At 45.1% G+C, this 26,844-nt stretch overlaps 1 protein-coding gene across 5 annotated transcripts in view; it reads right to left on the reverse strand.

The window, feature by feature from the left end:
* The window catches only part of abcd3a (ATP-binding cassette, sub-family D (ALD), member 3a), a 142,735-nt gene that overhangs the window by 47,561 nt on the left and 68,330 nt on the right, over window positions 1–26,844 (reverse strand). For all 5 annotated transcript variants that reach the window (XR_013305710.1, XM_077623774.1, XM_077623775.1 and 2 more), the window contains 2 exons: window positions 18,878–18,975; window positions 16,782–16,873 (listed from right to left, as the gene is read on the reverse strand). Coding sequence is in view for 4 of the 5 variants with exons in the window: in XM_077623774.1 (XP_077479900.1) it covers window positions 16,782–16,873; window positions 18,878–18,975 (190 nt within the window). In the remaining variant the exon portion in view is untranslated. The remainder of the gene's footprint in view (window positions 1–16,781; window positions 16,874–18,877; window positions 18,976–26,844) is intronic.

Consider the following 26,844-nt stretch of genomic DNA (forward strand, 5'->3'; position numbering starts at 1 on the left):
GTAGGTCTGCAGAAGGCGGGGGTGGGAGAGGGGGGGGGAGCGATCTTCACGTTGGATGATGGCACGTCTTGTGGCTGCGTCCGGGGGGGTATTGGTTTGGTCATCTAACGAGCCAAGTTTAGCTAGGGCATCAGCCAGGTCGTTTCCGCATATGTTGCAGTGGCCCGGGATCCACAGTAGCTGCAGTCGCTTAGGCGGAGGGAAAAGGGCGATGTCACCCTGTAGTCTCCGAATGGCGGGGTCTTGCGTATGGGGGTTTCCCATGGCTTGGACCAGCGATTTGCAGTCACTGAGGATAATTGATGTCTGCCAGTCTGCTGTTTCCCTCAGCCAGGAGAGTGCCTCGGTCAGTGCCACTTTTTCAGAGTGGTAGGAGCTGCTGCGGCTGCCAGTGGCACCATGCCATTGGTGGATGATTGCACTCTCCTTAATGACGACAAAACCTGCACCACCGTCCGCAGTGCCTTCTTTGGTGGATCCATCTGTGAAGATCTGTAGGTCCGGTTTGCCCATGCTTCTGATGAGCTCTTCTGCCTTGTCTCTTTGGGTGATGGTCGGCATGTGTTTAGAGACTGCGGTAAAGGCGGTTTGGATGGGGGGGGGTAATAGCCAGGGTGGGCAGGGATGGGAAGAGTATGTGCAAGGGGTATGGAGTTCGAGAGCGGTAAGACGGGGAAGGGTCGATGATCGCCAGTCTGGCTTCTTTTGCAAACGCATTTTAACGTTTTCATGGAGGAGGCGGTGTCGGGGATCAGAAGGAGGCAGCTGGTTCCAGGCATCCGCCTTAAGAAGTGCTTGTAACTTGAGGCGGGATGAGAGGGGTGTGAGATGTGCCTCATGTAGGACTGCTTCGGTGGGGGTAGACCTGAGGTGGTGGGTTATGGCGCGGGCTGCTTCCAGTTGGGCGGTTTCAAGGGATTTGAGGTGAGTTTGGGCCAGCCAGGGGGCCCATGCCGGTGCTGCGTACTCCGCAAGACTTCTCTGGGTGGCAATATACACCGTTCTAAGGTCGTTTGGTTGCCAACCCCAGGATGTGCCACTGAGTTTGCGGAGGAGGTTCGTTCTTTTGGACATGGTTTGGCGGACCTTTTTCGCTTGCTCTGCAAACGTGAGTTGTCGGTCAAAAGATACGCCAAGAAAAGTGGGGGTGGGGTTATGCTTGAGGGTGGCGCCATTTATTAAGATCTTTGGTTGCCATTTGGCCTCAGCTGAGTCCAGGCTAAAAAATGACGCCTCACACTTGGTGGTGTTAAGGTTTAGGTGTGCCTCGGAACTCCACCTCCAGACTTTTTCCACCTTTGCTTGAAGTCTGCTTTCCACCTCCTCTTTGTTCCTACCCCGACAAGCAAGAGCCAGATCGTCTGCATAGGCGCTGACCAGGGTGGAGTCGTTGAACTTGTCGAGGAGGTCATTAATGTAGATGATGAATAAGAGGGGTGACAGGACCGAGCCTTGGGGGAGCCCTTCTTTGAAGGTTCTGCTCCTGCCGATGGTATTGTTGATCCTGACCCTGGCTGTGCGATTTGTGAGCCAGCTGGCGATCCATCTGATGAAGCGGTAGGGGACCCCCAGGTCTGCCATTTTTTGTAAGAGACCTGTTCTCCATACCTGGTCGAATGCCTTGCTGAAGTCAAAGAATGTTGCAAGCGTGCGTTGCCGTTGAGTCGACTGGAAGCCATCAGAGATGAACTGCGACAGTCGCAAGGCCTGGTCCGTCGTGCTTCTTCCCTTTCGAAAACCGGCTTGCCAGTGGCTGAGAAGCTGTTTATCTTCCAACCACCAGGCGAGACGGTTCACGATGAGCCTTTCCATTGTTTTGCTAAGCGTAGAGGTGAGGGCGATGGGTCTGTAGTTCCCAACGTCCTTTGGTGACTTCCCTTTTTTGAGGAAAGGGATGATGGTGGCCACTCGCCAAGCTTGTGGACACCAGCCCTCTAGCCAGCTGGTGTTGATGATATGGAGTAGTTCGGGAAGGATGTTTGCCGGAAGATTTTTTAGAAGGTCCGGGGCTATGTCGTCGGGTCCAGCTGCCTTGCCCGCTTTAAGTTGGGACAGCGCTGTCTGCAGTTCAGCATCGGTGAACGGGAGCTCGAGGACTTGTCGCGGTGAGCCGAGCAGTCTGCGGGTAGCTGTACGTATAGAACGCACTGCTCGTCTGCTCCGCTTGTCACTCTTGCGTCCGCTGACCGAGGCATATTCCCTGATAAATGCTGTTGCTTTGGCTCGGTCACTCACGTACTCCTTGTTCTTGTAGACCAGGGACTCGCCAGATTGTTGTGTTTTGGTACCTGAGAGGGATTTTACTAAGGACCAGGCTTGTCCCGTAGATCTTGTCTCGGCGATCTTGGTGAGGTGTAAGCGCCATGCGTTCCTTTTCGCTTCAGTGGTTTTTTGTTTGATCTGTTGACAGAGTGCTATCCATTCTTTCCTATTTTGTTGGAGGTCTCGACGTAGTCTATTCCTTTCACGGATGAGGTCCTTCAGGTCCTGTGTCAGCCATGGGAGCTCCTTCTGGCGGATAACTTTGACCGGTATTGTAAGTGCTGCTGCCTCTTTCATGTGTTGCACTAAGAGGGAGAGTTTTTCCGGGGCTGTGACTGCTGCGGAGATTACGGGTAGGCGATCCATGAGGATGGTACGGTACCTCTTCCAGTCAGCTTTCGAGAAGTTGGGTCGTACTCTTCTTTGTTGGCATTCGACACGGAGAGCACGGTTCCACCTAATCAGAATCGGTCTGTGGTCGGAGGTCATCTCGTCGATGGGTTCCCATTGCAGATGTTCGGCCGTGGTGGGGTCAGTGATCGTTAGGTCGGGGGCACTCATGCCTGCTCCTTGTTGGTATCTGGCAGCCCGTGTCCACGCGCCGTCATTAAGGAGAGTTAGGTCATGGTCATCGACCCATTGATGGATTGCGTTACCCCTGGGATCTGTCTTGGCAAGTATATCCCAGGTCGGGTGGTGCGCGTTGAAATCCCCGCAGATCAGGCCATGCTCCGTGGGGAGCGAGTTTAACCAGGAGAAATCTTGGGGGGCAGGACAATAATCCGATGTCGCCGGGGGGATGTAGGCGTTGACCAGTGAGAGGTGCCGCCTGCGGGCGATGGGAATGTGGATATGCTGGAGTTCGAGGGGGCCTGATGGGGACGCTGGAAGGATGGAGTAGGGGATGCCGCATCTCAGGTAGACAAGGAGACCCCCGCCTCGTCGCTGTTTTGTGCCTGAGCCCTCACGGTCTTGGCGAATCACGTTATAACCGTCGAGCTGAGGCGTCGGGTCTTCGAGTCCCAGTTTTGTTTCCTGGAGGAGGAGGATGTCAATTTTTAGACGTGCCGTCACCTCTTTCAGTTCGGTAGTCTTGGTCGCCAGGTAGTCACAGTTCCATTGAAGGATGGTGAGACCGGCTTTCCGTGCCTCCGGTAGATCGGCAATCCTATCTGTGGGTTGTTGAGGGTGGGAGGGTTTCAGGTTCAGACAGCTCTGGCAGCACCAGTTATTGTTCCTGCGAAGTATGGTTAAAGCGTGTCTGGTTTCAGGGGCACATTTGAGGTGGAATCCACGTTTGCAGGATCTACATGTCAGGGGAGAGCGTGAAACGATTAATTTGTTATTACAGGTGGGGCAGTTTGCGTTTATAGGTTGGTGTGTTGTTATGGCTGTTTGGTGTGTGGAGGATTGTTGTGTCGGGGGTGGTGAGCAGGTCGGGCATAGCCAGCTTGCATTAGTTTGGGAGCGAGGTAGTCCAGAGCAAGAGCGGTGGGATTTGTTGGGGCAGTTCGAGCAGGGGATGGGGGAGATGGTAGGGGAGAAGGAGATTTTGCAGACACAGCATTTTTCTTTCGGTCCCACGTAGGCTGTGCGCGGAAGTGACGGCACGACGGCATTTCCGGAACAGGATCCGCAGAGAAAGCCTTGATGACTCTTTATCTGGGTTCGGGTCAGGCCGCTACAGGTCCTGTGGAAATTTCGTCGGCAAGCGTTGCAGACCAGTGGGATGAAGTCACGACGGATCGTCTTAGAGCATCCCGGGCAGGTAGGTCCCGGGTTCTCCTCGACGTCGCCTGCCCTTAGGAGGAGTAACCGGAGGTGTGGGGCAGGGCGGACATCTCCGGCTGGATGAAAAACATAGGGCGCCATGTTCCTGGGTGGCAGCTCTGGGTGGTTGTGTTGGATTCGCAGGCCGCAGCGGGGCGGCCTCTCGGGAGACACCTCGTGAAGGTTCCAACTGTTGTCTCCCGATTCTGTGGTTGCCGCCACGGGGCTGTAGAGGCACGGACCATGGTCAAATCGGTCATTGTCACTGTCATTGCCTATGTGAGCAGGAACCGAATCGCCAAGGAATCCCTCCTTTGGCTGCTGTCCAACTGTCATCTCACCCGACCTCTTTCACTGCTCTCACAGTTGGTGAGCCCATGGGATGGGAAACCCACGTAGCCTCTTCGGGCTGTACCTAGCCAAGCGCCATGGGTGGAGATCCGGCCACCAGGCGCTCGCCATCCTGCTCCTCCTCCAGGCCAGGCTTCAGAATGAGGCGCCGGTGACACGTGTCGGGGCAAGGGAAACCATATTTTCATGGTCTTCTTCATCATCAGAGGTCTTCGGAGTCATGCTTTGTCTGGTCCCGCGGCCCAGACCGGTTTGCCATGGGTGGCCCTACCAGAAACACAAGGCCCCACACAATGTAGCTCCAAGGATCATTGGGACACACAAACTTCACCACCAGGATAAGGTGATGACTCATCAGGGGTCAATGAAAATCTTTATTTATTTTACCTAAGTTTACTTAACTTCTCTGTGGTTGCCGCCACGACGTGCACTGGCGACCTTGTGGCCTCAGCTCCAGTCTGCCACCTCAGCTGTAGAGGCACGGACCATGGTCAAATCGGTCATTGTCACTGTCATTGCCTATGTGAGCAGGAACCGAATCGCCAAGGAATCCCTCCTTTGGCTGCTGTCCAACTGTCATCTCACCCGACCTCTTTCACTGCTCTCACAGTTGGTGAGCCCATGGGATGGGAAACCCACGTAGCCTCTTCGGGCTGTACCTAGCCAAGCGCCATGGGTGGAGATCCGGCCACCAGGCGCTCGCCATCCTGCTCCTCCTCCAGGCCAGGCTTCAGAATGAGGCGCCGGTGACACGTGTCGGGGCAAGGGAAACCATATTTTCATGGTCTTCTTCATCATCAGAGGTCTTCGGAGTCATGCTTTGTCTGGTCCCGCGGCCCAGACCGGTTTGCCATGGGTGGCCCTACCAGAAACACAAGGCCCCACACAATGTAGCTCCAAGGATCATTGGGACACACAAACTTCACCACCAGGATAAGGTGATGACTCATCAGGGGTCAATGAAAATCTTTATTTATTTTACCTAAGTTTACTTAACTTCTCTATACTTAATTGCTGGTGGCAAGTGCACATATGGACACCCTTGTGCTTGAACACAGTGTTCATTATTGCCAATCCACAACAAGAGCAGAAATCCAACAATAGAACACCACTCGGGTTCCGATCAGGGGGGGGGGTCGTTCATCCCAATCACTCCCTTTTAGGTCTCACTGTCATTGGACACGTGAGCATTGAAGTCCCCCAAAAGGGGCACTCTCCAACACCCCCTCCAAGAACTCCAAAAAGGGTGAGTACTCTGAACTGCTGTTTGGTGCATACGCACAAACAACAGTAAGGTCCCATCCCCCCACCCGAAGACGGAGGGATGCTACCCTCTCGTCCACCGGGGTAAACCCCAACATACAGGCACCGAGCCGGGGGGCAACAAGTATACCCACCCCCGCTTGGCACCTCCCACCGTGGGCAACTCCAGAATGTAAGTGTCCAACCCCCCTCGAGAGGAGTGGTACCGGAACCCGAGCTGTGCGTAGAGGTGAGCCCGACTATGTCAAGCCGTAATTTCTCAACCTCACGTACTAGTTCAGGCTCTTTCCCAACCAGAGAGGTGACATTCTACATCCCAAAAGCCAGTTTCTGCAGCCGGGGATTGGACCGCCAAGGAGCCCTCCTTTGGCTGCCGCCCAACTCTGCCAGACCAGGCCCCATGCGTGTAGCCCTGGCCACCAGGCGCTCGCCATTGCGCCCCTCCTCCGGGCCTGGCTCCACAGTGGGGCACTGGTGACCTGAGGGAAGACGTTGTCCAATATGTTGCTCATCATAAGGTCTTCTGAGTCATGCTTCGTCTGGTCCCTCATTTAAGACCCGTTTGCCATGGGTGACCATACCAGGGGCACAAGGCCAAGGACAACATAGCTCCAAGGATCACTTGGACACAAACCCCAACACCACGATAAGGTAATGACTCGTCGGGGGAGCTCTGAAAGCATTGGACAGAAAAGCAAAAACGTACACAAGCCCCTGAAGAATACTGTTAAATATGCTGATCCCTTCTTGGTTTACAAAATCTTCGAACACAAAGCTGCTCCTTCACTGCAAGAATTTGAAAAAAAAATTCCAACATATCAACAAGAGCTGGTTCTAGAGGTGACTGTGTAGTTCCCTTCAGAAAGAGTGAATTTAGCCAAACCACCTTCTTTTTTCGTGCCTCATATACCGTATTTTCACGACTATTCGGCGCATTGTATTTTAAGCCGCAGTGTCAGTAACGAGTGCTATTTCTGTATTTTAGACACACAAAGCACGCACCGTTTCATTAGACGCAAATATATTATATATGGATGAACATTGAAACGCAATAGCGCTGGCTACCGGAAGCAGCCTATTTCCGGGTTCCGGTGCGCAGTGACTGCTGGGAAATATAGTTCTTGCACGCTACACCCACATGCTAAAAACATGTTTTAAAAAGGCAACGGAAGCAAAACTAAGTTCGGTTGTACTTTATTTAGACATTTTACAACTCACTCACGTCATCATCACCCACAAATCCCTCAAAGTCCTCATTTTTTGTGTCCGAATTAAACAATTGCCCAAACGAGCCTTCCAAAAAGCCGGGTCCCCTCTCTTCGTTCTCAGAGTCACCGTCATTTCCATCAATCCATTCAAAAATCGTAGCGTAAGAAGGCTCTGCCTGCTACTTTTCGTGAAGCCAGGCATGGTATGTATATATGTGTGTGTGTGTGTGTATATATATATGTATGTATATATGTATGTATATATGTATGTACATATGTATGTATATATGTATGTATATATGTATGTATATATGTATGTATATATGTATGTATATATGTATGTATATATGTATGTATATATGTATGTATATATGTATGTATATATGTATGTATATATGTATGTATATATGTATGTATATATGTATATATATATGTATATATATATGTATGTATGTATATATATGTATGTATATATGTATATATATATATGTATGTATGTATATATGTATATATGTATGTATATATGTATATATGTATATATGTATATATAGATAGATAGAGATAGATAGAGATAGATAGAGATAGATAGAGATAGATAGAGATAGATAGAGATAGAGAGAGATAGAGAGAGATAGAGAGAGATAGAGAGAGATAGAGAGAGATAGAGAGAGATAGAGAGAGATAGAGAGAGATAGAGAGATAGAGAGAGAGATAGAGAGAGAGATAGAGAGAGAGATAGAGAGAGAGAGAGAGAGAGAGAGAGAGATAGAGAGAGAGATAGAGAGAGAGATAGAGAGAGAGATAGAGAGAGAGATAGAGAGAGAGATAGAGAGAGAGATAGAGAGAGAGAGAGAGAGAGAGAGAGAGAGAGATAGAGAGAGATAGAGAGAGATAGAGAGAGATAGAGAGAGATAGAGAGAGATAGAGAGAGATAGAGAGAGATAGAGAGAGATAGAGAGAGATAGAGAGAGATAGAGAGAGATAGAGAGAGATAGAGATCGATAGAGATAGAGATAGATAGATATATATATATATATATATATATATATATATATATATATATATATATATATAATTTATGGATGATTATCGAACCATAATAGCGCTGTCTACGAAAGCAGCCACAGACGCTATTTCCGGTGCGCAGTGACTGCTGGGATAAATAGTCCTTTTGTCAATACACCCAGGTTGACGGCTGTGATAACTTTGCACTAATAATATCAATATACTACAACGGCGAACACACTAATTTGGTGCTACATGTACCAAATGCACGCTACACCCGCACGCTAAAAACACGTTTTTAAAAAGGCAACGGAAGCAAGACTGGGTTCGGTTGTACTTTATTTAGCCATCTTACAATGTACTCACGTCATCATCACCCACAAAACCATTAAAGTCCTCATTATCTGTGTCCGAATTGAACATTTGTTCATCGAAAACGCTGAGTTTAATACGTTTGTCCAGGCGGCCACAATTCATTCCCAAATGGTAGCTAGCGTAACTATTCCAAGGTTGTCTTCCATGGTTCGCAACTGTGTTGATGCCAATCGCCAGGCCTCAATCCGTTCACAAATGGTAGCTAGCTAGTAGCTAGCGTAACTAGTATTCCAAGGCTGTCTTCCATGCTTCGCAACTGTGTTGATGCCGATCGCCGGGCCAGTCCATTCGCAAATACTAGCTAGCTAGTGTTGATGCCGATCGGCACCCAAAATCCATTGGATGTATTGACAAAAAAAACTACATATCCCAGCAGTCACTGCGCAGTACTTTATCTACGGGAAAATAGTAGAGTCGGGGGCTGCCATAGTTGTCCTATCGACGGATTTATTTTATTTTATCGTGATAACAATTTTAGTATTGGTCCATCTATAAAGCGCACTGGATTATAAGGCGCCCTGTCTATTTTGGAGAAAATTTCAGACTTTTATGTGCGCCTTATAGTCGTGAAAATACGGTACATGGAACTCCCATCTCTGAACCTCTTTGCCAATCATCTTAAAGCCCGGCTGCTGGAAGAACAACAATGTGATCACAACACTGCCCAGACCTGTGCTACTTGTGTATGTCTCATCGTTTGTATCCTGCTTTCTAATCATTTGTCCTGAAATGCCTTATTGATTTTTTCATCAACCTACACAACGGATTAAAGATAGAAATTAGCCTAGGGCTCTAATCTTACATATTAAGTAAGAGAAAGAGTACTTGCCCTTTACTTATTTCTAGTTTTTTTTTGCATATTTACCACACACAAAGGTTTCAGATCATCAAACCAATTTTAGTATGATACAGAGACAATGCAAGGAAATAGAAAAAGCAGTTCATGATTTTTTTTACCAAGACAGAAAAAAATTACAAATTTGTCTGGCCTTCTGTGAAAAAGTAATTGCCCCCCTTTCTTAAACCACAAAATAACTGACTAATCACAATTGTAGAAAAGTTCAATTCAATTTCAAAGGCCACACCCACAAATAAAATAATGCAAACTCTTTAAACTTGAGAGGAGCTGAGATTTGTCATGTCAGAACATTACTCCTCACAAACATCCTCTGGCTCGTTGTGATCAGTGTCACTGTCCTCACTCCCATCCTCTGGCTCCTTCCATAGCACGTCATTCTCACTCCTGTCCAGAGCATTTTATATGTAACATTTTTTAAACCTGTGGATGCTGCTGCATTGCATGCGTGGAGGATCCACTCACAGACTAAACATACTGAAGGCACCTCAATCTTTTCAGTCGGTGTGAATGTGTTATCACCAGACAGGAGCCACTGTGTGTATTTCTTTGAATGGTTTGTTGACCACAACATCCAACACCTGCAGTTGACTTGTAATTCCCCCCGGAATGATCACTAAGTCGTTGTTCATCCCCTTTACTTGTGTTTTGACTGAATCAAACAAGTGTCTACAAAATGCAACCAAAAATTGCACTTTTACTACACCAGGTACTATAAATCCAATTAAAGCATCAGATTATGGCAGAGATTATGTGTGGTACATGACAGTTAAAAATATCGAATGGACATGTCTAGTTGCTGACACTGGCTCAGATTGGAAATCTTGAACTTCACTGATTTGTGCATCTGACCCCTGATAAAGATGCATTACATGCGTGGAGGATCCACTCACAGAGCAACGTACCGAAGGCACCTCAATCTTTTCAGTCGGTAAGAATGTGTTATCACCAGACAGGAGCCAATGATGAGTATACAAATTGATCCTCAAACTGACAAATTGTCATGTTAGAAAATTATTCTGATTCCATGAGCCGATTTTTATTTGTGTTTCAACCAGAATAACTGAACCTACCATAATCCTGTTGTTGTTAAAAAAAATCCAAGACTATGGATGACAATTTGTTGGCTGTCATAGGTATTTCACAAACTGTGTGTGTGTGGTTATGTTATGATTTTCTCGCTACGTTTGTCCAAACGATGCATCATAGAGAGAGTGGCCGGATGTTTCGCCTAAAGACGTTTCGCCGACGGACGTTTGACAGACGGACAGGTCGCCGAATGGACGTTTCACCGAACGGTCATGCGGCCGAACGGAGGTTTCGCCGAAACGGATTCGCGCGCTCGCCCCGCCCCCGGATCTTGTGTGAAAAAAGTTTTTCAACCTCGGCCCGCGGGCCATATACGGCCCGTTAGGATTTTTAATCCGGCCCGCCGCCGGCGTTGTCCAAATTATAGTAAAAATCAATGATTCATTCCCCTTTGCCGCCATCACTCTCAATTTATCAGTCTACCGTCAATGGCAGCCCGGGAATAAGCACTCTTGGGCGGGCATGTCAGCCCGGGAATAAGCACTCTTGGGCGGGCAGATGTAGCAGAACCGAGCCGTGAAATGACAGCAATCAGGTTAAATCCATCCTAAAACAGCATTTTTCAAACTTTTCAAAGCACTTCATGATCACAGGCGTGAGTGCAACAGGCCTATAATCATCCATGCTGTCAATGGTTGGCTTTTTGGGGACAGGGATGATGGTGGCAGATTTCAGACAGGATGGAATGATGGATTGTTGCAGGGAACAATTGAAAATGTTTGTGAAGACTCCAGCCAGCTGGTCAGCACAGGCTTTGAGCACCTTCCCAGGTACTCCGTCTGGGCCAGCAGCCTTCCTGGTGTTCACAGACCGCATTAGCAGTCTCACTTCCTGTTCCCGGAACGTCAGTGTATTGCTGCAGGGTGGTGGTGGGGGTGTTGAGACTGGGTCTGATTTGTCAGTCTCAAAGCGGGCAAAGAAACGGTTCAATTTCTCCGCTAGTGAGGCATCTGCGTTAACAGACATATTATTGTTATTGTAGTTGGTAATATGTCGTATTCCTTGCCACATCTTCTTTGGGTTATTTTCTGTGAAGTGCTCCTCAATTTTCTTGGTATATGCTGCCTTGGCCTTTTTAATGCCTCTTTTCCTCAGCTCTGGCAGCTCTATATTTTATTTTGTCCCCTGATCTAAAGGCGGAGTTACGGCATTTGATGAGTGTCTGTGTCTCATTGGTCATCCAGGGTTTTTGGTTAGGAAAAACCCGTATTCGTTTATTTATAGTGACGTTGTCAATGCAGTTTTTTATGTAAGAAAGTACAGAGTCCGTGTAGTCCTGGAGGTTGTCGTGTACAAAAATATCCCAGCTGGTGCGGGAAAAAAAGTCCTGCAGCTGAGAGAGTGCGTCGTCGGGCCAAGTTTTTATTATCTTTATTTGTGGCGTTGTTTGCCTCCGGAGTGGAGTGTAAGCGGGGGTGAGAGATAGGCAGAGGTGATCTGATCCAGCTAGGTGAGGGAGGGAAGTGGCTTTATAAGCATGTTTGATGTTAGAATAGACATGGTCAAGAGTTTTGTCTCCTCTAGTATTACAATTTACGTATTGAATAAACTTAGGTAAAACAGTCTTTAAACACGCCTTGTTGAAATCACCAGCGACAATAAAAACTCCATCGGGGTGGTCAAGCTGTTGTTTGTTTACAGCCGTTAGCAGGAGGTTAAGTCCCGTGTTAACGTTAGCATTCGGAGGTATATAGATAGCCGTTACTATGACGACAGTTAGCTCTCTCGGTAGATAATAGGGCCTACACCGTATTGCCAATAACTCTAAATCCGGGGAACAGTGAGTGTCAATGATCCTACTGTCACAACACCATTCATTATGTATAAACATGCACAGTCCTCCTCCTTTGCTTTTGCCTGTTAATTCTTTTGAACGGTCGTTCCGAAAAAGCGTTCGGCTAGCTAGCGATACCGCAGCGTCGGGGATATGCGGGTGTAGCCACGTTTCTGTGATGATAATAATACAGTTTCTAACAAAGCTGTTGGTAGCAATACGAAGTTCCAGCTCATCCATTTTGTGGGTGATGGATCGGGCGTTGGTCAAAAAGATACTAGGTAGCGGTGCTCGGTGTGGTTGTTGTTTCAGCTTAGCAGCAAGGCCCGCCCGGCATCCACGCTTCTGTTTTCTGTCCCTTCGCCGCCTTCGACGTGCTTTTGGTGGCCTGGCTAGCCACGGAGATCCCGGAGAGTTTGTTGAGAAATCGGATGTATCGCATATCCTTCCGATAGTGATTAAATCCTGGCGACTGTAAGATAACGAACGATACCGAACTGGAGAGCATAAAGCCGCTGCGTCAGTGCGCGCCGCCATCTTCCAAAAGTCTGTAAAGTATGTAAAGGAAAGAATGAATGGGGCCATGTATTGAGAGACTTTGAGTGAAAATCTCCTTCCATCTTGACAATACAAGCCTCTCTAATCTTTTCAAGTAGGATAACTTGCACAATTGCACAATTGGTGGTTGACTAAATACTTATTTGTCCCACTGTTGGTAAAATTGGTCATCCTTTCTTTTGAAATTGACTGTCAGTTTTCTTTACTTTTTCCTAAAAAGCATACTCCTGCTTCTTCTACATAATTGTAGACACGTTTGCTATGCAATGCGTGAAACTGAAATTTTTCTTTCTCATCTAACCCATTTTTCAAAAGATTTTTTTTTTTATAGCGCAACAAGTGTCTTTTGGTTCTAAACAAGCAGGTGGGACCGGTGAAGCCGTGCCCCCCTGCTTTATACAAATAGAACACAGTTAAAACGGCATTCAAATGAGATGAAGATAAAGGGGGTTCGTAGTAGTAGTAGGCATAGTAAAAGTAACTATGCAATGACAGTGAGAACATGTACAGTAATACAAAACATAAGATTAGAATCTGTACACACATCGCAAGCACAATGTAGATGTAGAGTATCTACTATCTGACCCTGGCCAGTATTGAACGAATCCCCCTGAACTCAACCATGGGACTAGTATTTGAGATCAGCCATCATCTGCAACGGTATCTAGAGCAGGTATGGGATCTGATGGGTAAAATGTAAGTCTTTATCTAAAGGCATTCAATTCAATTAAACATCAAAGTGTTCAGCATTCCTTTAAATGTATCTAGCGCCATCTAGTGTTATACATGGGTATAACGTATAGACCCCAAATGTAAGCCGACCGAAACTTTTTCAGTCCTATTTCAATGCAAAAAAAGTCGTTTTATATTTGGGTTAATGCACCAATCGTAACACACGGTCTGGTGCAAGAGTAGTTCTGAAATCCAGGGTTCAATGCCCAGTGGATTCCGACATTCCTGTGTGGTGTTTGCATGTTCTCCTTCATCTCCTGCATTGGTTTTCTACGAGTAGACCCTTTTTTCCCCATATTCCCAAGACTACCTTGAGAAAACTCAACAAGCCCTTGGAGAACATGCAAACATCAAACAGCAAGGTCCAAACCTGGGATTGAACCATCAATTGAACTCATTACTCTGAGGCCGACACGCTAACCATTTCAAATCAAATCAAAAGCCTTTATTGTCATCATACACAGCTGCGTATAACGAAATTGGTGGTGCTACTCCACAAAGTGCGTTTTCCCAGTAAAAAAACAAATAGTAATATAGCTAGGTAAATTCTAAAATATTGCACAGTCTAAGATATTGCACATTGTTATTGCACACCCCGAAGTTATTGCACAGAAGGGATTGTGTGTCGCGCTAACGCAAGTTCAGAGTCCTGATGGCTGTGGGAAAAAAACTGTCCTTAAGTCTATTTGTCCGTGCTTTGTGAGACCTGTAGCATCTGCCAGAGGGCAGCAGCTGGAACAGGTTGTGACCAGGGTGGTATTGGTCCCTGACAATGTTCCTGGCTCTGCTGAGGTAGCGAGGGCTGGCAATGTCATTCAGTGAGGGCAGAGAGCAGCCGATTATCTTCTGGGCAGTGTTGATCACTCTCTGCATGGACTTACCCAACAGGCTTCCTTATTTATTTATTTGCCATTTTGTACTTTTCTTTCATTGAAATGTTTACTACACTCAACTACTAGTAAACAAATAGAAAATTTAAGTTTGAAAAAAATCCTGGACAGAATCAAGATTGGACGGTGTGAGGGGAAAAACTGATCCTTTTTGTGCCAGATTGTCAAGCCATAATCAGCCTTTGAAAAAAACAAAACAGGAAAACAAAATAACACAATAATGCATTTGTAATTGACGATGCTTAGTCGTTAATAGTGAAGGGCTGGGGCAGAAAACTATGGATTTTCTGACTTCAGTGACTTCATTTCAATCAATTCATTTACTATGGGCCTGCTCCCCAAAACATTACTCTTATTCACCAATTCAGCTATACATTTTCTTACTCTTTGCACATTTTCAGAAGTACAGACGCTCCTCAACTTACGAACGCAATTGGTTCCGAGCGATTGTTCATAAGTTGAATTTGTTTGTAAGTTGATTCAGTGCTATATTTTGTATTATAATTTATGTTTAAGGCCGATATAAGTATATTGAAGGTTTATATAAGTGCATTTGTATGTTTAAGGCTTGTATAAGTAACACACATTGGTTTGTACTGAAAAAAAAAACATTTAATAAAATGGAGAGAATATGTACAGTACTGTAGAGAGAGAGAGAGATTTATGTATTAGAAACTGGCCAAAAGAAGCGACCTAATGACAATTGCACAGTTTTCTTCTTTTTTTCATCATAAATGATGCAGTAGCACTGTATGGCATCATTCAATTGATTTGCAAACTTTGTGCAACGTTCAATATTTGGGTCCTGCTGCTCGATCTTTCTGTTTATAAATGGTACTGACGGTCGAACGATTAAATGCCCGTGAAACGCTCACCACTCTCACGCGCATCAAGCTTCCTCAATAGAAGCCTTTAGCTTTTTACCAACCATATTCAATATTGGATGCATGAGATATTTAATGATACAAATGAAAAAGGTTCTTTGCACACTGGAGATACATTCACGCACTTCCGCATTGCAACGAAGAAGAAGGTAGATGCTGGGTGAGCTGAGCTCTCACAGCGCCAGGCGTCGGTATTAGCGGCGGAAAGAAGTACTACTCCGAAAAAGGCGAAATACAAAATTGGACTTGCGAACATTTTTGGACTTAAACGCAATTTGCAGACATGTTCGTATGTACCGTTGTTCGTAAGTTGAATGTTCGTAAGTAGGGGGGCGTCTGTATTTCTCAAGCTAGGTCTGGGCGATATGACATAAAAATGTTATCACAATTAAAAATTAAATAAAAATTATCACTATCGATAATCATCACATCTTTTGTCTTTCAATTTTGAAACTTCAAACTTCTGTGAAATAAATAAATTATTTTCCTCATTATTGAATGATGAAACTACATTAACTTACCATATTTACTCGCATATAAGCCGCTGAGTGATTGAATTTCTTTACCTTCTTCAAGTTTGTAAACTCAATCTTTTATTTGTTAATGCTGAAAGCAGAGTTGATGTGTGAATCGTTGTTTTTACATGATGTGCTGAAAAGCACCGCGTGGCTGATTGGTCACAAGGTAGGATGCCTTTCCATGTCATTTACAAACGCCATTTTTGGAAGAATTTCCACCAGCGAGTTTCCAGGTGCTCTCCGGAACACTTTTTTTTCCTGTCGTGACTTTCATCCTTTATTGCGATCTGCCCACGTGTGGATTAGCCACTGTGCTTCTCCTCACACAAATAGATTACCAAAACGCGCAATAACAACCTCGCCCAAGCAGGTGGGACCGGTGAAGCCGGCCGGGCCCTTCTGCTTGTTATTGATAATGGAAGAAGCAGCAAAAACTGTTAAATTTAGTTGCATAACTTGTATTTGTGATTCCTGCACAAATAACATCTGAATGCGTATTGGAAGTGATGACAATGTAATACCTGAAAACTGCATGTAAAAAATGGAATGCAATCTATCCTGTTACCAGAGCAGTGAAAGTTAAACCGATATTTTCTACTGATGTTGCCTTTGCTAACTTTACTTGTTTGAACCTTACAGGAACAAGTCTTAAATTGAAAATGGTAAAAACTTAAGAACCAATGTGCTAAAACTCCGTGACAAACAAGGGTCAAAGACACACACATCAGGAACTCACCGCTGTGGTGGCACTGCTATAGTCCCGGAAAAAAACGAAAAAGTCTTCTGAGCTTTGGACTAGATAAAACCCACCAGGGCCAGCTATGTGACGGGGACAACTCTTGGGTCCACCTAGAAGCGCCATTTTGGAGTCTTGCTCATGTCATTTTACCCTGTCGCACAAGGTAGCTGCTACCCTGCTCAGAGCGCGCTGTTTTCGGGGCGGGCTTGCACTGTTATCCCTTGTCCCACACAGGGGTCACTACCCCGCATGGGCTGACTCTCGTGTCCGACTAAAATGCGCTAATCTTGAGTCCAGAATCCTGAGACGTAGCTCCCTACTAGCCAATGGGAGGCCAAAAGAGTGTGGGGAGATAGCCAATGGGAGAGCTACTCTATCAAGACAAATCCCAAATAAAGTACAGGATAGTATGTTTTGACAAGCAGCTGTATTATTTTGCGATTTGTTTATTCAATTTTATTTCTCAGTGCCTAAAAAGAATGGGAAAGACACAGAGAAGTTACTTACCCTGAAAGCCGAGTCATTTCTCTACCAGCCAGAACAATCCTTCCTAGAGCCTGTGACATCCGAAGAAGCATCCTCCCACTCTGGTAATAATCCTATAGAAAATATGTCCAACATTATTTCAGACAATTTTAAATGCATACACCTAACATTTTCAATGTCATTATCATTTGGTGAAATGAGATGTCCAAAGTAATAGGAGGTGGTTATGGGTTGTCATTTTAAAGTATAGTTACAGAATCTCATGGAACATCTGCTGATTAAGGTGGATCACAATTACACCAGTGACACACTGATGAAGGTGGAAGTAACATGCTGAAACATGTCAGGTAACAAAACAACCTAAAAACACCATTGTCTGTCATAAACGAAAGACCGTATTTACTCGCATATAAGCCGCCTGCGCGTATAACCCGCACCCCTAAAATTGTCTTAAAATTGTTGAATTTTACAATTTCTCAATTTCGAAAAAAGAAACAGGTCTATCTTGATGAGAACCTGATGCTTTCTAATTACTGAAATTACAATTTTCTTACCAGAAGTTTAAGATGTTGTGGCAGCCATATTGCTTCTAATGTCAACATATCTCAATTATTTATATGTTACTCCAATATTTGTCACTTTCGAACTGAAATAAAATGAAAAAACATCCAAGTGGAATTTTGTTTTATTTCAAAATCAAGGCTACTCGCGCCTCGCCAGTCAGAGCACGTTTAACTAGGTTTAGACAGCAGCGCCCTAGGTAAGATAGCCGTGCCGAGCGAGCAGTGATGGGAACGTGAGTTTTTTCACGTTTTATGCATGATACGTGCGTGTTTCTTCTTCTTGAATTTAATTCATAGACGTCAAAATAAAGTTTTTTTTAGCGTTTTATCTGTTGATCTTTTCTCTATTTTGAAATAAATGACGTATTGGCCGCATTCTCTTGCGTCATGACGTCACTGCGCCATTGCATCATGATGTTATGGCGCCACTGCGTCGTGAAGTCATCGTGTAATGGCGTCGTCAACTTGCAGTTTCGTGCATGTCGTGTTTTAATGTGCATATAAGCCATACTGTCGATTCAGTCATTTTTTTTGTCTTGCGGGTGTATTTTCTGTTTTTTGCCCATAGAAAAGATGCTTAGTTTCAAAGAATGCGCTGAATGGCACACATTTTAGCATGCATGCTAGCGTATGTTTTAAAAAAGGCAACAGGAGCAAAATTAATTTTGATTTTGTTTTATTTACGTAATGTGTAATTGCGATAATATAAGTCAAAGCATTCAAACATCTACAAATCTGTCAAAGTCCTCATCTTCTGTATCCGACAAAGAGTTTGGCCAATTGGGCGAGTTCACCAACAATGCTGGGTTCCATCTCATTGTCAGCGTCACAGTTGTCCCTATGGGGTTTCGTAATAGTGATTCCAGCTTTGAAAGCTCAAAATACAGTACTCGCCGGCCAGCACTTTGGCCTAGGCAATAACAATTCATTCCAAAACGTAATGTAACTCGCGCTGCCTGCCAGTCTTTGGATGGAACTACTATGCTTGCCATGTGACGTTCATCACTCCCAAGCCGCCCAACGCTATTTCTCCGAGCTGTTATATCGTGTTCGATCCATGGCTTCACCATTTTCCAAGTGGTCACACCCGCATTCTGTTGACATTCACATCAGGCCTTTCCTCTGTATAGATCTAATGTGTTGTTTCTTTGAGTATTGAGAGTTTTTTTGAGGGTTAAAAGTGCTACGAGCACACAGAAGTCAACCTGCCTAGCCACTTGTCTGGGATGTTTTGAATGGATTTACCGTAATGCTTGGAATACGCGGGGAGGCTTTTTTTTAGGGTGAAGGTCCGCTGGGTTGATCGCAATAAGTAGTGTGTCGGGAAAAAATGGAACCAGTCAGTCAAGCGGTCAGGGTAATAATTTTTTTGTATTTAGTGCATAAATAAGGCGCGCCGACTGATTGGTCGCTCTGTTTTAGAGATAATTTTAGACTTTTGAGTGCACCTGGTAAGTGTGAAAATATGGTAATTAAATAGAACACAAAACTTCAGTGGATATGCATTTATCTTATTTGTGAGTACAAGTAATGACTGATTGTGTTTTCTCTCACCTCCAGGAGTTCAGACTGTGTGCTGTGCTGATGCCGCGGGTGATACAGGTTTAAGAATGGCCTGCTGACCACCAGGTATCCCACAACAGTTGCAATATCTGAAAAACACAGGCGCACCCAGATGCAGACACATGTAAACAAAATGTGTACAATTTGCTTCCTCTCTGAGCATTTAAATAATTGATTGCAACCCAACCAATATATATGGGATGTGCCCGAGCACAGTGATAGCGAGACATCTGGACGATCGCTGGTGAGGGCGGAGCCCTGGGACCATCGCGGACTATTCAAACATAAAAACTGTGCAACCTGTTTGAGAACGGAATAATGGCGAAAAAGTTAGGTAGGAGACAAATTGATTCAGAATGCAGGGTATTTAACCTGGAGTCTACAAACGATTATTTTTTTGTTCAATGCAAAGAAAAGGCTGTTTGTCTCATCTGTCAAGAGACGGTTGCGGTATTCAAAGAATACAATCTTCGCCGACACTATGAATCCCGTCACAAAGACAAGTACGATAGCTTGCAAGGCCAAATACGAGCAGACAAACTCTCAAAGCGAAAAAGTGGACTACTATCTCAGCAGAATACATTTGTACGCCAAGCTCAGCTGAACCAGGCATCCGTTCGGGCCAGCTCTCGGGTTGCTAAACTGATAGCAAGCAGCAGTAAGCCTTTCACTGACGGAGAGTTTGTCAAGAAATGTATGGATGCTGTCGCGGAGGAGGTGTGTCCCGAGAAGAAAGATGCATTTAATGCCGTAAGTCTGTCGGCGAGTTCAATGACCAGACGCGTTGAAGAAATCGGGAGTAATGTATATGCCCAGCTGCAGCAGAAGACAAAAGAATTTGACTTTTTTTCATTAGCACTGGATGAAAGCACGGACGTGCAAGACACAGCGCAACTGCTAATTTTTATTCGTGGAGTTAGCACAAACTTTGAGATATGCGAGGATCTGGCAGCCCTCCAAAGTCTCAAAGGGACTACAATGGGAGAGGATATTTTTGACAAAGTGTGCCAAACCATGGAGAAGTTGGACCTGGACTGGTCAAAGCTAGCTAGCATCACGACTGACGGGGCTCCTAGCATGGTGGGCGAAACTCGCAGACCAATGGGACGCATGAACCGGGAGTTGGAAAAAAGGGGTCTCACCGCCCCGCTACGAGTCCACTGCCTAATTCACCAGCAAGCACTGTGCTGCAAAGTGTTGACGTGAGAGAGATTCTGCTCTGACAACTGAGCTGAACTTTTATCTGTTAAGATTGTGCATGGCACAACAGAAAGTTAATGTTCCATGGCTTTTTTTTCTATGAAGAACCCAGAGAGAGTTATTTAGTTATTATTTATTTCATAAATAGTGTTATTTATTTCCTGTTTTTTTCTGTGAAGAACTCAGAGAGGGTTATTTAGTTATTATTTATTTCATTAATGGTGTTATTATTTGTTTCCTGACTTTTTTTCTGTAAAGAACCTGGAAAGGGTTATTTGGTTATGTGTGGCTTTCTGGAAAACAATAAAAAATGTTAAGCTCCCCTACGATCGTCACACTTTTTCTGTTACAAACTGACACCGCCCCCCATCAGAGAAGGGAAAGGTTATGTGGCCCTCACAGGAAAAAGTTTGGGGACCTCTGGTCTAGAGTTTTATCTCCTGTGGTGTGACACTTCACGTACTGGATAAACTTAGGCAGAACAGTCTTCAAACATGCTTTGTTGAAGTCACCGGCGACAATAAAGACTCCATCGGGGTAGTCAAGTGGCTGTTTGTTTCCAGTCGCTACCAGGAGGCTAAGTTCAGTGCTAATGTTAGCATCCGGTGGGATGTAAACAGCCATTACAATCATGATTGTTAGCTCCCTAGGTAGATAAAAGGGCCTGCACCGAACTGCCAAGAGCTCTAAATCAGGGGAACAGTGAGTGTTAATGATCCTACTGTTGCAGCACCAGTCGTTGTGTATGTACACGCAAATAATCTGGATCAGTATCAAGCTTCTGGACAGCTTGCTGAGGAGTTGATCATTTGATTCAGGTATGCTAGAGGAGGGAGATATGGAAAACAGACTGCATAGGGGCTCTCAAGGACCGGAGTTGGCCACCCTTGTTCTAGGCACATCCGGGACATTGAGAGGGTCTGGTTTGGTGGCATCAATAAGTGCACTCTGCTTTTCCAGAGGATGTAGTTTTGTTGGCTTCATCCACGCGCAAACTTCAACTCTCACTGAAGCGATTTGCCACCGTGTATGAAGCAATCTGGTTGAGAATCACAATTCCAAATCTGAGACATTGATCCTCACTCGGAAAAAGGGAGGCATGCTTTCTCTTAGTCAGAAGTTTCTTTCTGCTAGCTCTTTCACACCTGGAGATCACGGGAAGCACAGTGAGTCAGGTTTTTTTTTTTTTGCCAACGGAGGGGAATGACCTGAAGTACAAGGGAGTCATTACAGCCTTGTGTGTGTGTGTATATATACTGTATATCATGGATACGTCCAGCCATCCTCCCCACACAAAGTGCTCTATTTTCAGACTAATCCGATGGCATGTGCCGTAAGATAGCCGGGAGCTTTGAAACATTTCTCGGAAATTCCATGTTGCTCCGCTGTGGCATTCAGCCAGCTTAGACCCCCAAAGGGCTCTATTTTTGGACAAGGGCGATGGCGTCCGCTGTAACGTCGCCCGGGGCTTGGATTTCTGAAAAAGCAGCTCCACCTGGCAGTGCCTTCCTGATCCATTACATAATTATAAGATGTTTGTGTGTTTACGAGCATATGTACATATGTTTACTCAGCTGCCACACCATTCCACCCCATTGGAAAATGTCAGCATTTCTTATTTTAAAGACTTATTAAATAGTTTTCTTATCTTTTTCGTCATACAGTCATACCTCTACTTATGAATGCCTCTAGGTACAGCATTTTCAGGTTACAATTTTTTTTAAATGCAAATGAGTGACTCGAGATACCAAAAAGATCCAAGTTACGAAATCCCCCAAAAAGTAATTCCAGTTCCTTATTATTATTTTTTTGGAATTTATTGTCGCGGGTGTATTGATTCTCACTCTAGAACATCGTTACCCTCTACTGAGCTCTTATTTCATTGCTCTCATTCTATCTCATATAATGACAATAAAATAATTCAATTCAATTGCCTGTCTCACAACAACCACTATCCATGTTTCAAGATTTTCTCTTACATACCTTTCCACCTCAACTAAATGCTCCCCTTATTAATGATTGCAATTCCCCTTATTAAGCGATTAAAACCCGTACAAATGCAGCACGGCACATATTTTCACACACACACACGCAAGCGCACATACACAGTGCACAGGTAAATGTCTAAAATGTAGTACAAAGTGGACGGCTTTCGGCGCTGTTATAACGGGCTCTTGCCGCCATCTCCTGAAATAACTGCCGCGGAGGGAACCATTTCAGGTGTGCAGGGCACATTTTCAATTGCTTTATTTATTTCAAAACGTTGATAAATGATTTCCTTATAATTTTCTCTCATATTTGTGTTTCCTCACATCTTTCATACAAAATTGGGACACTGACACATTTTAAAGGGTTTAGTTGGTAGTTGTGTGAGGACCGTGGAACGAAATAGAGAATTTACATATAAAGTACACCTAATTACGAAATCTTCAAGTTACGAAAAAAAGTAAGTAGAGGTATGATCGTACATACATATATTTGCATATAGTATATTTCATTAAATATTGGTCTATTTTTATTTTAAACTTCTCCCAACAGCTTATTTAGATATCTATGATACTCCCTACACCATAGGCTATGAACCCTAACTGTTTACATACCCTTCTGACCCATTTGTAGATAGTTTTAATTATTTCTATTGAGCCCGTGAAGTAACATCTAGTCACTATTGGATGCTGCATTCAAAGGCCAAAAGCAGCTCAGAAGGTGAATTAACCACCACTTAACTACATTATGTATGACATTAGATGTTGCATACGACACCGTAGTCCGTACCATAGGCTTAACGCTAGGCTATTGTAGTAAGAACTGTCTTTGTTGGTTGGCTAAATTCATTCATACATTTTTAACTGTACAGTGGTACCTCGAGATATGAGCTTAATTCGTTCCGGGACTGAGCTCGTATGTCAATTTTCTCGTAACTCAAACAAACGTTTCCCATAGAAATGATCTAAAAACAAATTATTCGTTCCAACCCTCTGAAAAAACACCCAAAACAGGATAATGGATTGGAAAAAATGTTGATTTGTTCTAATTTGCCATCTGTTAACAAAGTAACAAATAATTAGTGGTTTAATAGTATACTAAAATGTGTTTAATAGACCTAAAATTAGACTGATTTCGTGGAGGGTAGAGAAAGAGGGACAGAAAGGGGGGGAGACTTTTAGCACGGCAACGCGCTCGTAACATAACATAAACAAATTTAAATGAACTTGGATTAAGATGCAGACACTCAAAAATAAGTTTAATCTAACTTTATACTAAACTTAATTCTAATTTTGTCTTAAATTTTGATACCTTTCTTCTCCCGGTTTGGCTCTATTTGCCCCACCCCCACCCTGACTTTCAGATGCAACCTATCGAGGGGCTGTTTGCTTTTGTATTCCCTTCAAAATATTCCAAAAATGATGCACACAAATGTCCTCCCAATAGGATAACGCACGGCTACTTGCCAACGAGAAGTATTATATATAACTGTCGTATTAGCAATCGCCTCGCCATTCGCAATGACTAACGGGGGAAAAAAACAAAAAATGCAACGCTTTGCCCAGTGCTCGTAGAGACATTACACGAGGGAGTTGCGGGGAGAGAGACAGTGCCCATGATGTTCTTATGAGCAGCGTCTCGCGTCCGCTGTCTGCTCGTATATCAAAATGTGTCTCATATCTCAAGATAAATATTTGCCCGAAATTTTACTCGTATCTCAAATTGATCGTATGTCGGGGCACTCGTATGTCGAGGTACCACTGTATATCCTCACAAAGGTCCCCGACCTATCCCAGCTAACTACGGGCACCAGGCGGGAGAGAATCTTATAATCAGTGGCCAGCCAATGGTAGGGGTTAAGGCAGGGGTGGTCAATTATTTTTTTAGGGGGCCACAAGTGAAACTGAAAATATTGTGGAGGGCCGAACCAAAACACGTCAAAATGTCCCGTGTATTGACTGCATTTCTGCCAACTCCTCCGTACTCTTGGGAAGTTCGTTATCCCTCGGACAAATACGCGTAACTGGGCTCTCGTCCAAAGCCAAGGAGAAAAGGTCAAAACTTGCCACTTTATGTTGCAGCTGAAGCTCCAGGTTCTCAACAATGTCCTGAACCCTTCTTGTCATGGTTCGTCTTTTTAGTCCATGCGTGAGGTAAAATTAGACATTACGTTAATTAGCAATTTCCAATCAACCTTACGCGGGCCGGTCTCAACCAACCGTAGAGTAGAAAGGAAAGAAGAAAGGCCAATTTCCCGAATACGGGATGAATAAAGTTATCCAATCCAAACGCAGCACAGATCTGGTCCCACTCCTCATAGGGTATGCGTAGACAGGGTTCAGTCCTTCAAATTCCTGCGGGGTCCATTTCCTGAGGGTACTCAGGAGGAACAACTTGGACACTAAGCTTCTGGTAACCTTCTATAGAGCCACTGTGGAGAGCATCCTTGCATACTGCATTACAGTGTGGTACGCTGGAAGCACGGCAGCAGACAAAAAAAGCCATGCAGAGAGTGATCAACACCGCCGGGAAGATCATTGGCTGCTCTCTGCCCTCACTGGATGACATTGCCAGCCCTCGCTACCTCAGCAGAGCCGGGAACATTGTTAGGGACCAATACCACCCTGGTCATAACCTGTTCCAGCTGCTGCCCTCTGGCAGACGCTACAGGTCTTACAAAGCACGGACAAATAGACTTCGGAACAGTTTTTTCCCCACAGCCATCAGGACACTGAACTTGCGTTAGCACAAGACACAATACCTTCTGTGCAATAACTTCGGGGTGTGCAATAACAATGTGCAATATCTTAGATTTTTCAATATGTTAGAATTTACCTAGCTATATTACTATTTATGTTTTTTTACTGGGAAAACGCACTTTGTGGAGTAGCACCACCAATTTCGTTATACGCAGCTGTGTATGATGACAATAAATGCTTTTGATTTGATTTGAAGTGGTTAGCGTGTCGGCCTCAGAGTAATGAGTTCAATTGATGGTTCAATCCCAGGTTTGGACCTTGCTGTTTGCATGTTCTCCAAGGGCTTGTTGAGTTTTCTCAAGGTAGTCAACAAGTTGGGCGAACTCCTATGTTCATCTTCATTCATCTTCCGTAGTGAGCATCCTCGTAAGGGTTGCAGGGGTTGCCAGAGCATATCCCAACTAAATTTGGGCGTGAGGCAGACTGCAACGTTGAATGGTCGCCAGTCAGCCGTGGTGCACACAGAGACACGCGACCATTCGCACTCACAATCATACCGCCACCAGAAGGGCTTTAGCCTGCACCAAAGTCAGGCGAGTACTTGTCATCCTTCACTACTTTGCGGCTTCAACATTCACGGTTTCAGTGCATCTCATTTTTTAAAATATTTAATATATAAGAAAACCTCAAAAAAATGTCAAAATTCACTCTGAAACTCGCTTGCCTCCAACAAAATGGCGGACGACGGAGGACCGTCACTGAACTCAGCACCGAAAAAGAAAAATTGCGGGCAGCATACAATGGCCGTCACTTTATCCGAAAATAGAGCTTTCTGAGCGGACTTCCCGTCCGGGAGCCTCGGTGAAGGTGGATTTTTTTCAGAAATGCAAGCCCCGAGCGACCTACAGTGAAAATAGATATCACCTGGCGAAATAAATGCCCGGGAGCGTGTGTTCCCCCTCACATGGGCTCACCACCTATGGGAGGGGCCAAAGACCTCAGATGCGTCGACAGTTGGGTGGCAGCCAAAGGAGGGATCCTTGGCGGTCCGATCCCCGGATGCAGAAACTGGCTCTTGGGACGTGGAATGTCACGTCTCTGGTTTGGAAAGAGCCTGAGCTACTGCGTGAAGTTGAGAAATTCCAACTCGACGTAGTCGGGCTCACCTCTACACACAAATTGGGTTACGATACTACTCATCTCAAGGAGGGTTGGACACTCCTCCACTCTGGAGTTGCTCATGGTGAAAGGCACCGAGCAGATGTGGGCATGCTTGGTTGCCCCCCCGGCAATGGACGAGAGGGTAGCATCCCTCCGTCTTTGGGTGGGCGCACGGGACCTGACTGCTGTTTGTGCATATGCAGAAAACAGCAGTTCAGAGTACCCACCCTTTTTGGAGTCTTTGGAAGGGGCTCCAGGGAACACCCTCGTTCTGCTCGGGGACTTCAATGTTCACGTGGGCAATGACAGTGAGACCTGGATGGGAGTGAATGGGAAGAACGGCTCCCCTGATTGGAGCCCGAGTGGGTTTCTATTGTTGGATTTCTGCGGTCGTCGTGGATTGACAATAATTAATACCATGTTCAAGCATAGAGGTGTTCATATGTGCACTTAGCTTTCGCCCAACCAGTCTACATTTGCTTTGTAGACTTGGAGAAGTTGTCCGACCGTGTCCCCGGGGGAGTATGTTATGCGGGGTCTGGTCCCTTTATGACCAGTGTCCGTTGTCAGAGTCCGGTTCGCGTAGCCGGCGGTAAGTCAGATCCATTTCCAGTGGGGGTTGGACTCCTCCAGGACTGCCCTTTGTCACTGATTCTGTTCATCACATTTATGGACAGAATAGCCAGGCGCAGCTGAGGTGTTGAGGGGGTCTGGTTTGGTGGTCTTGTTATTGCATCCTACTTTTTACAGATGATGGGGTTCGGATGCCTTCATCAAGCCATGATCTCCAACTCTCGCTGGAACAATTCGGAACCAAGTGTGAAGCGGTCGGGCTGAGAATCAGCACCTCCATATCTGAAACCATGGTCCTCAGTCGCAAAAGGGTGGCATGCCTTCTCCGGGTCAGGGATC

Source organism: Stigmatopora argus, chromosome 17 (assembly GCF_051989625.1).
Source record: "Stigmatopora argus isolate UIUO_Sarg chromosome 17, RoL_Sarg_1.0, whole genome shotgun sequence".
NCBI lineage: Eukaryota > Metazoa > Chordata > Actinopteri > Syngnathiformes > Syngnathidae > Stigmatopora > Stigmatopora argus.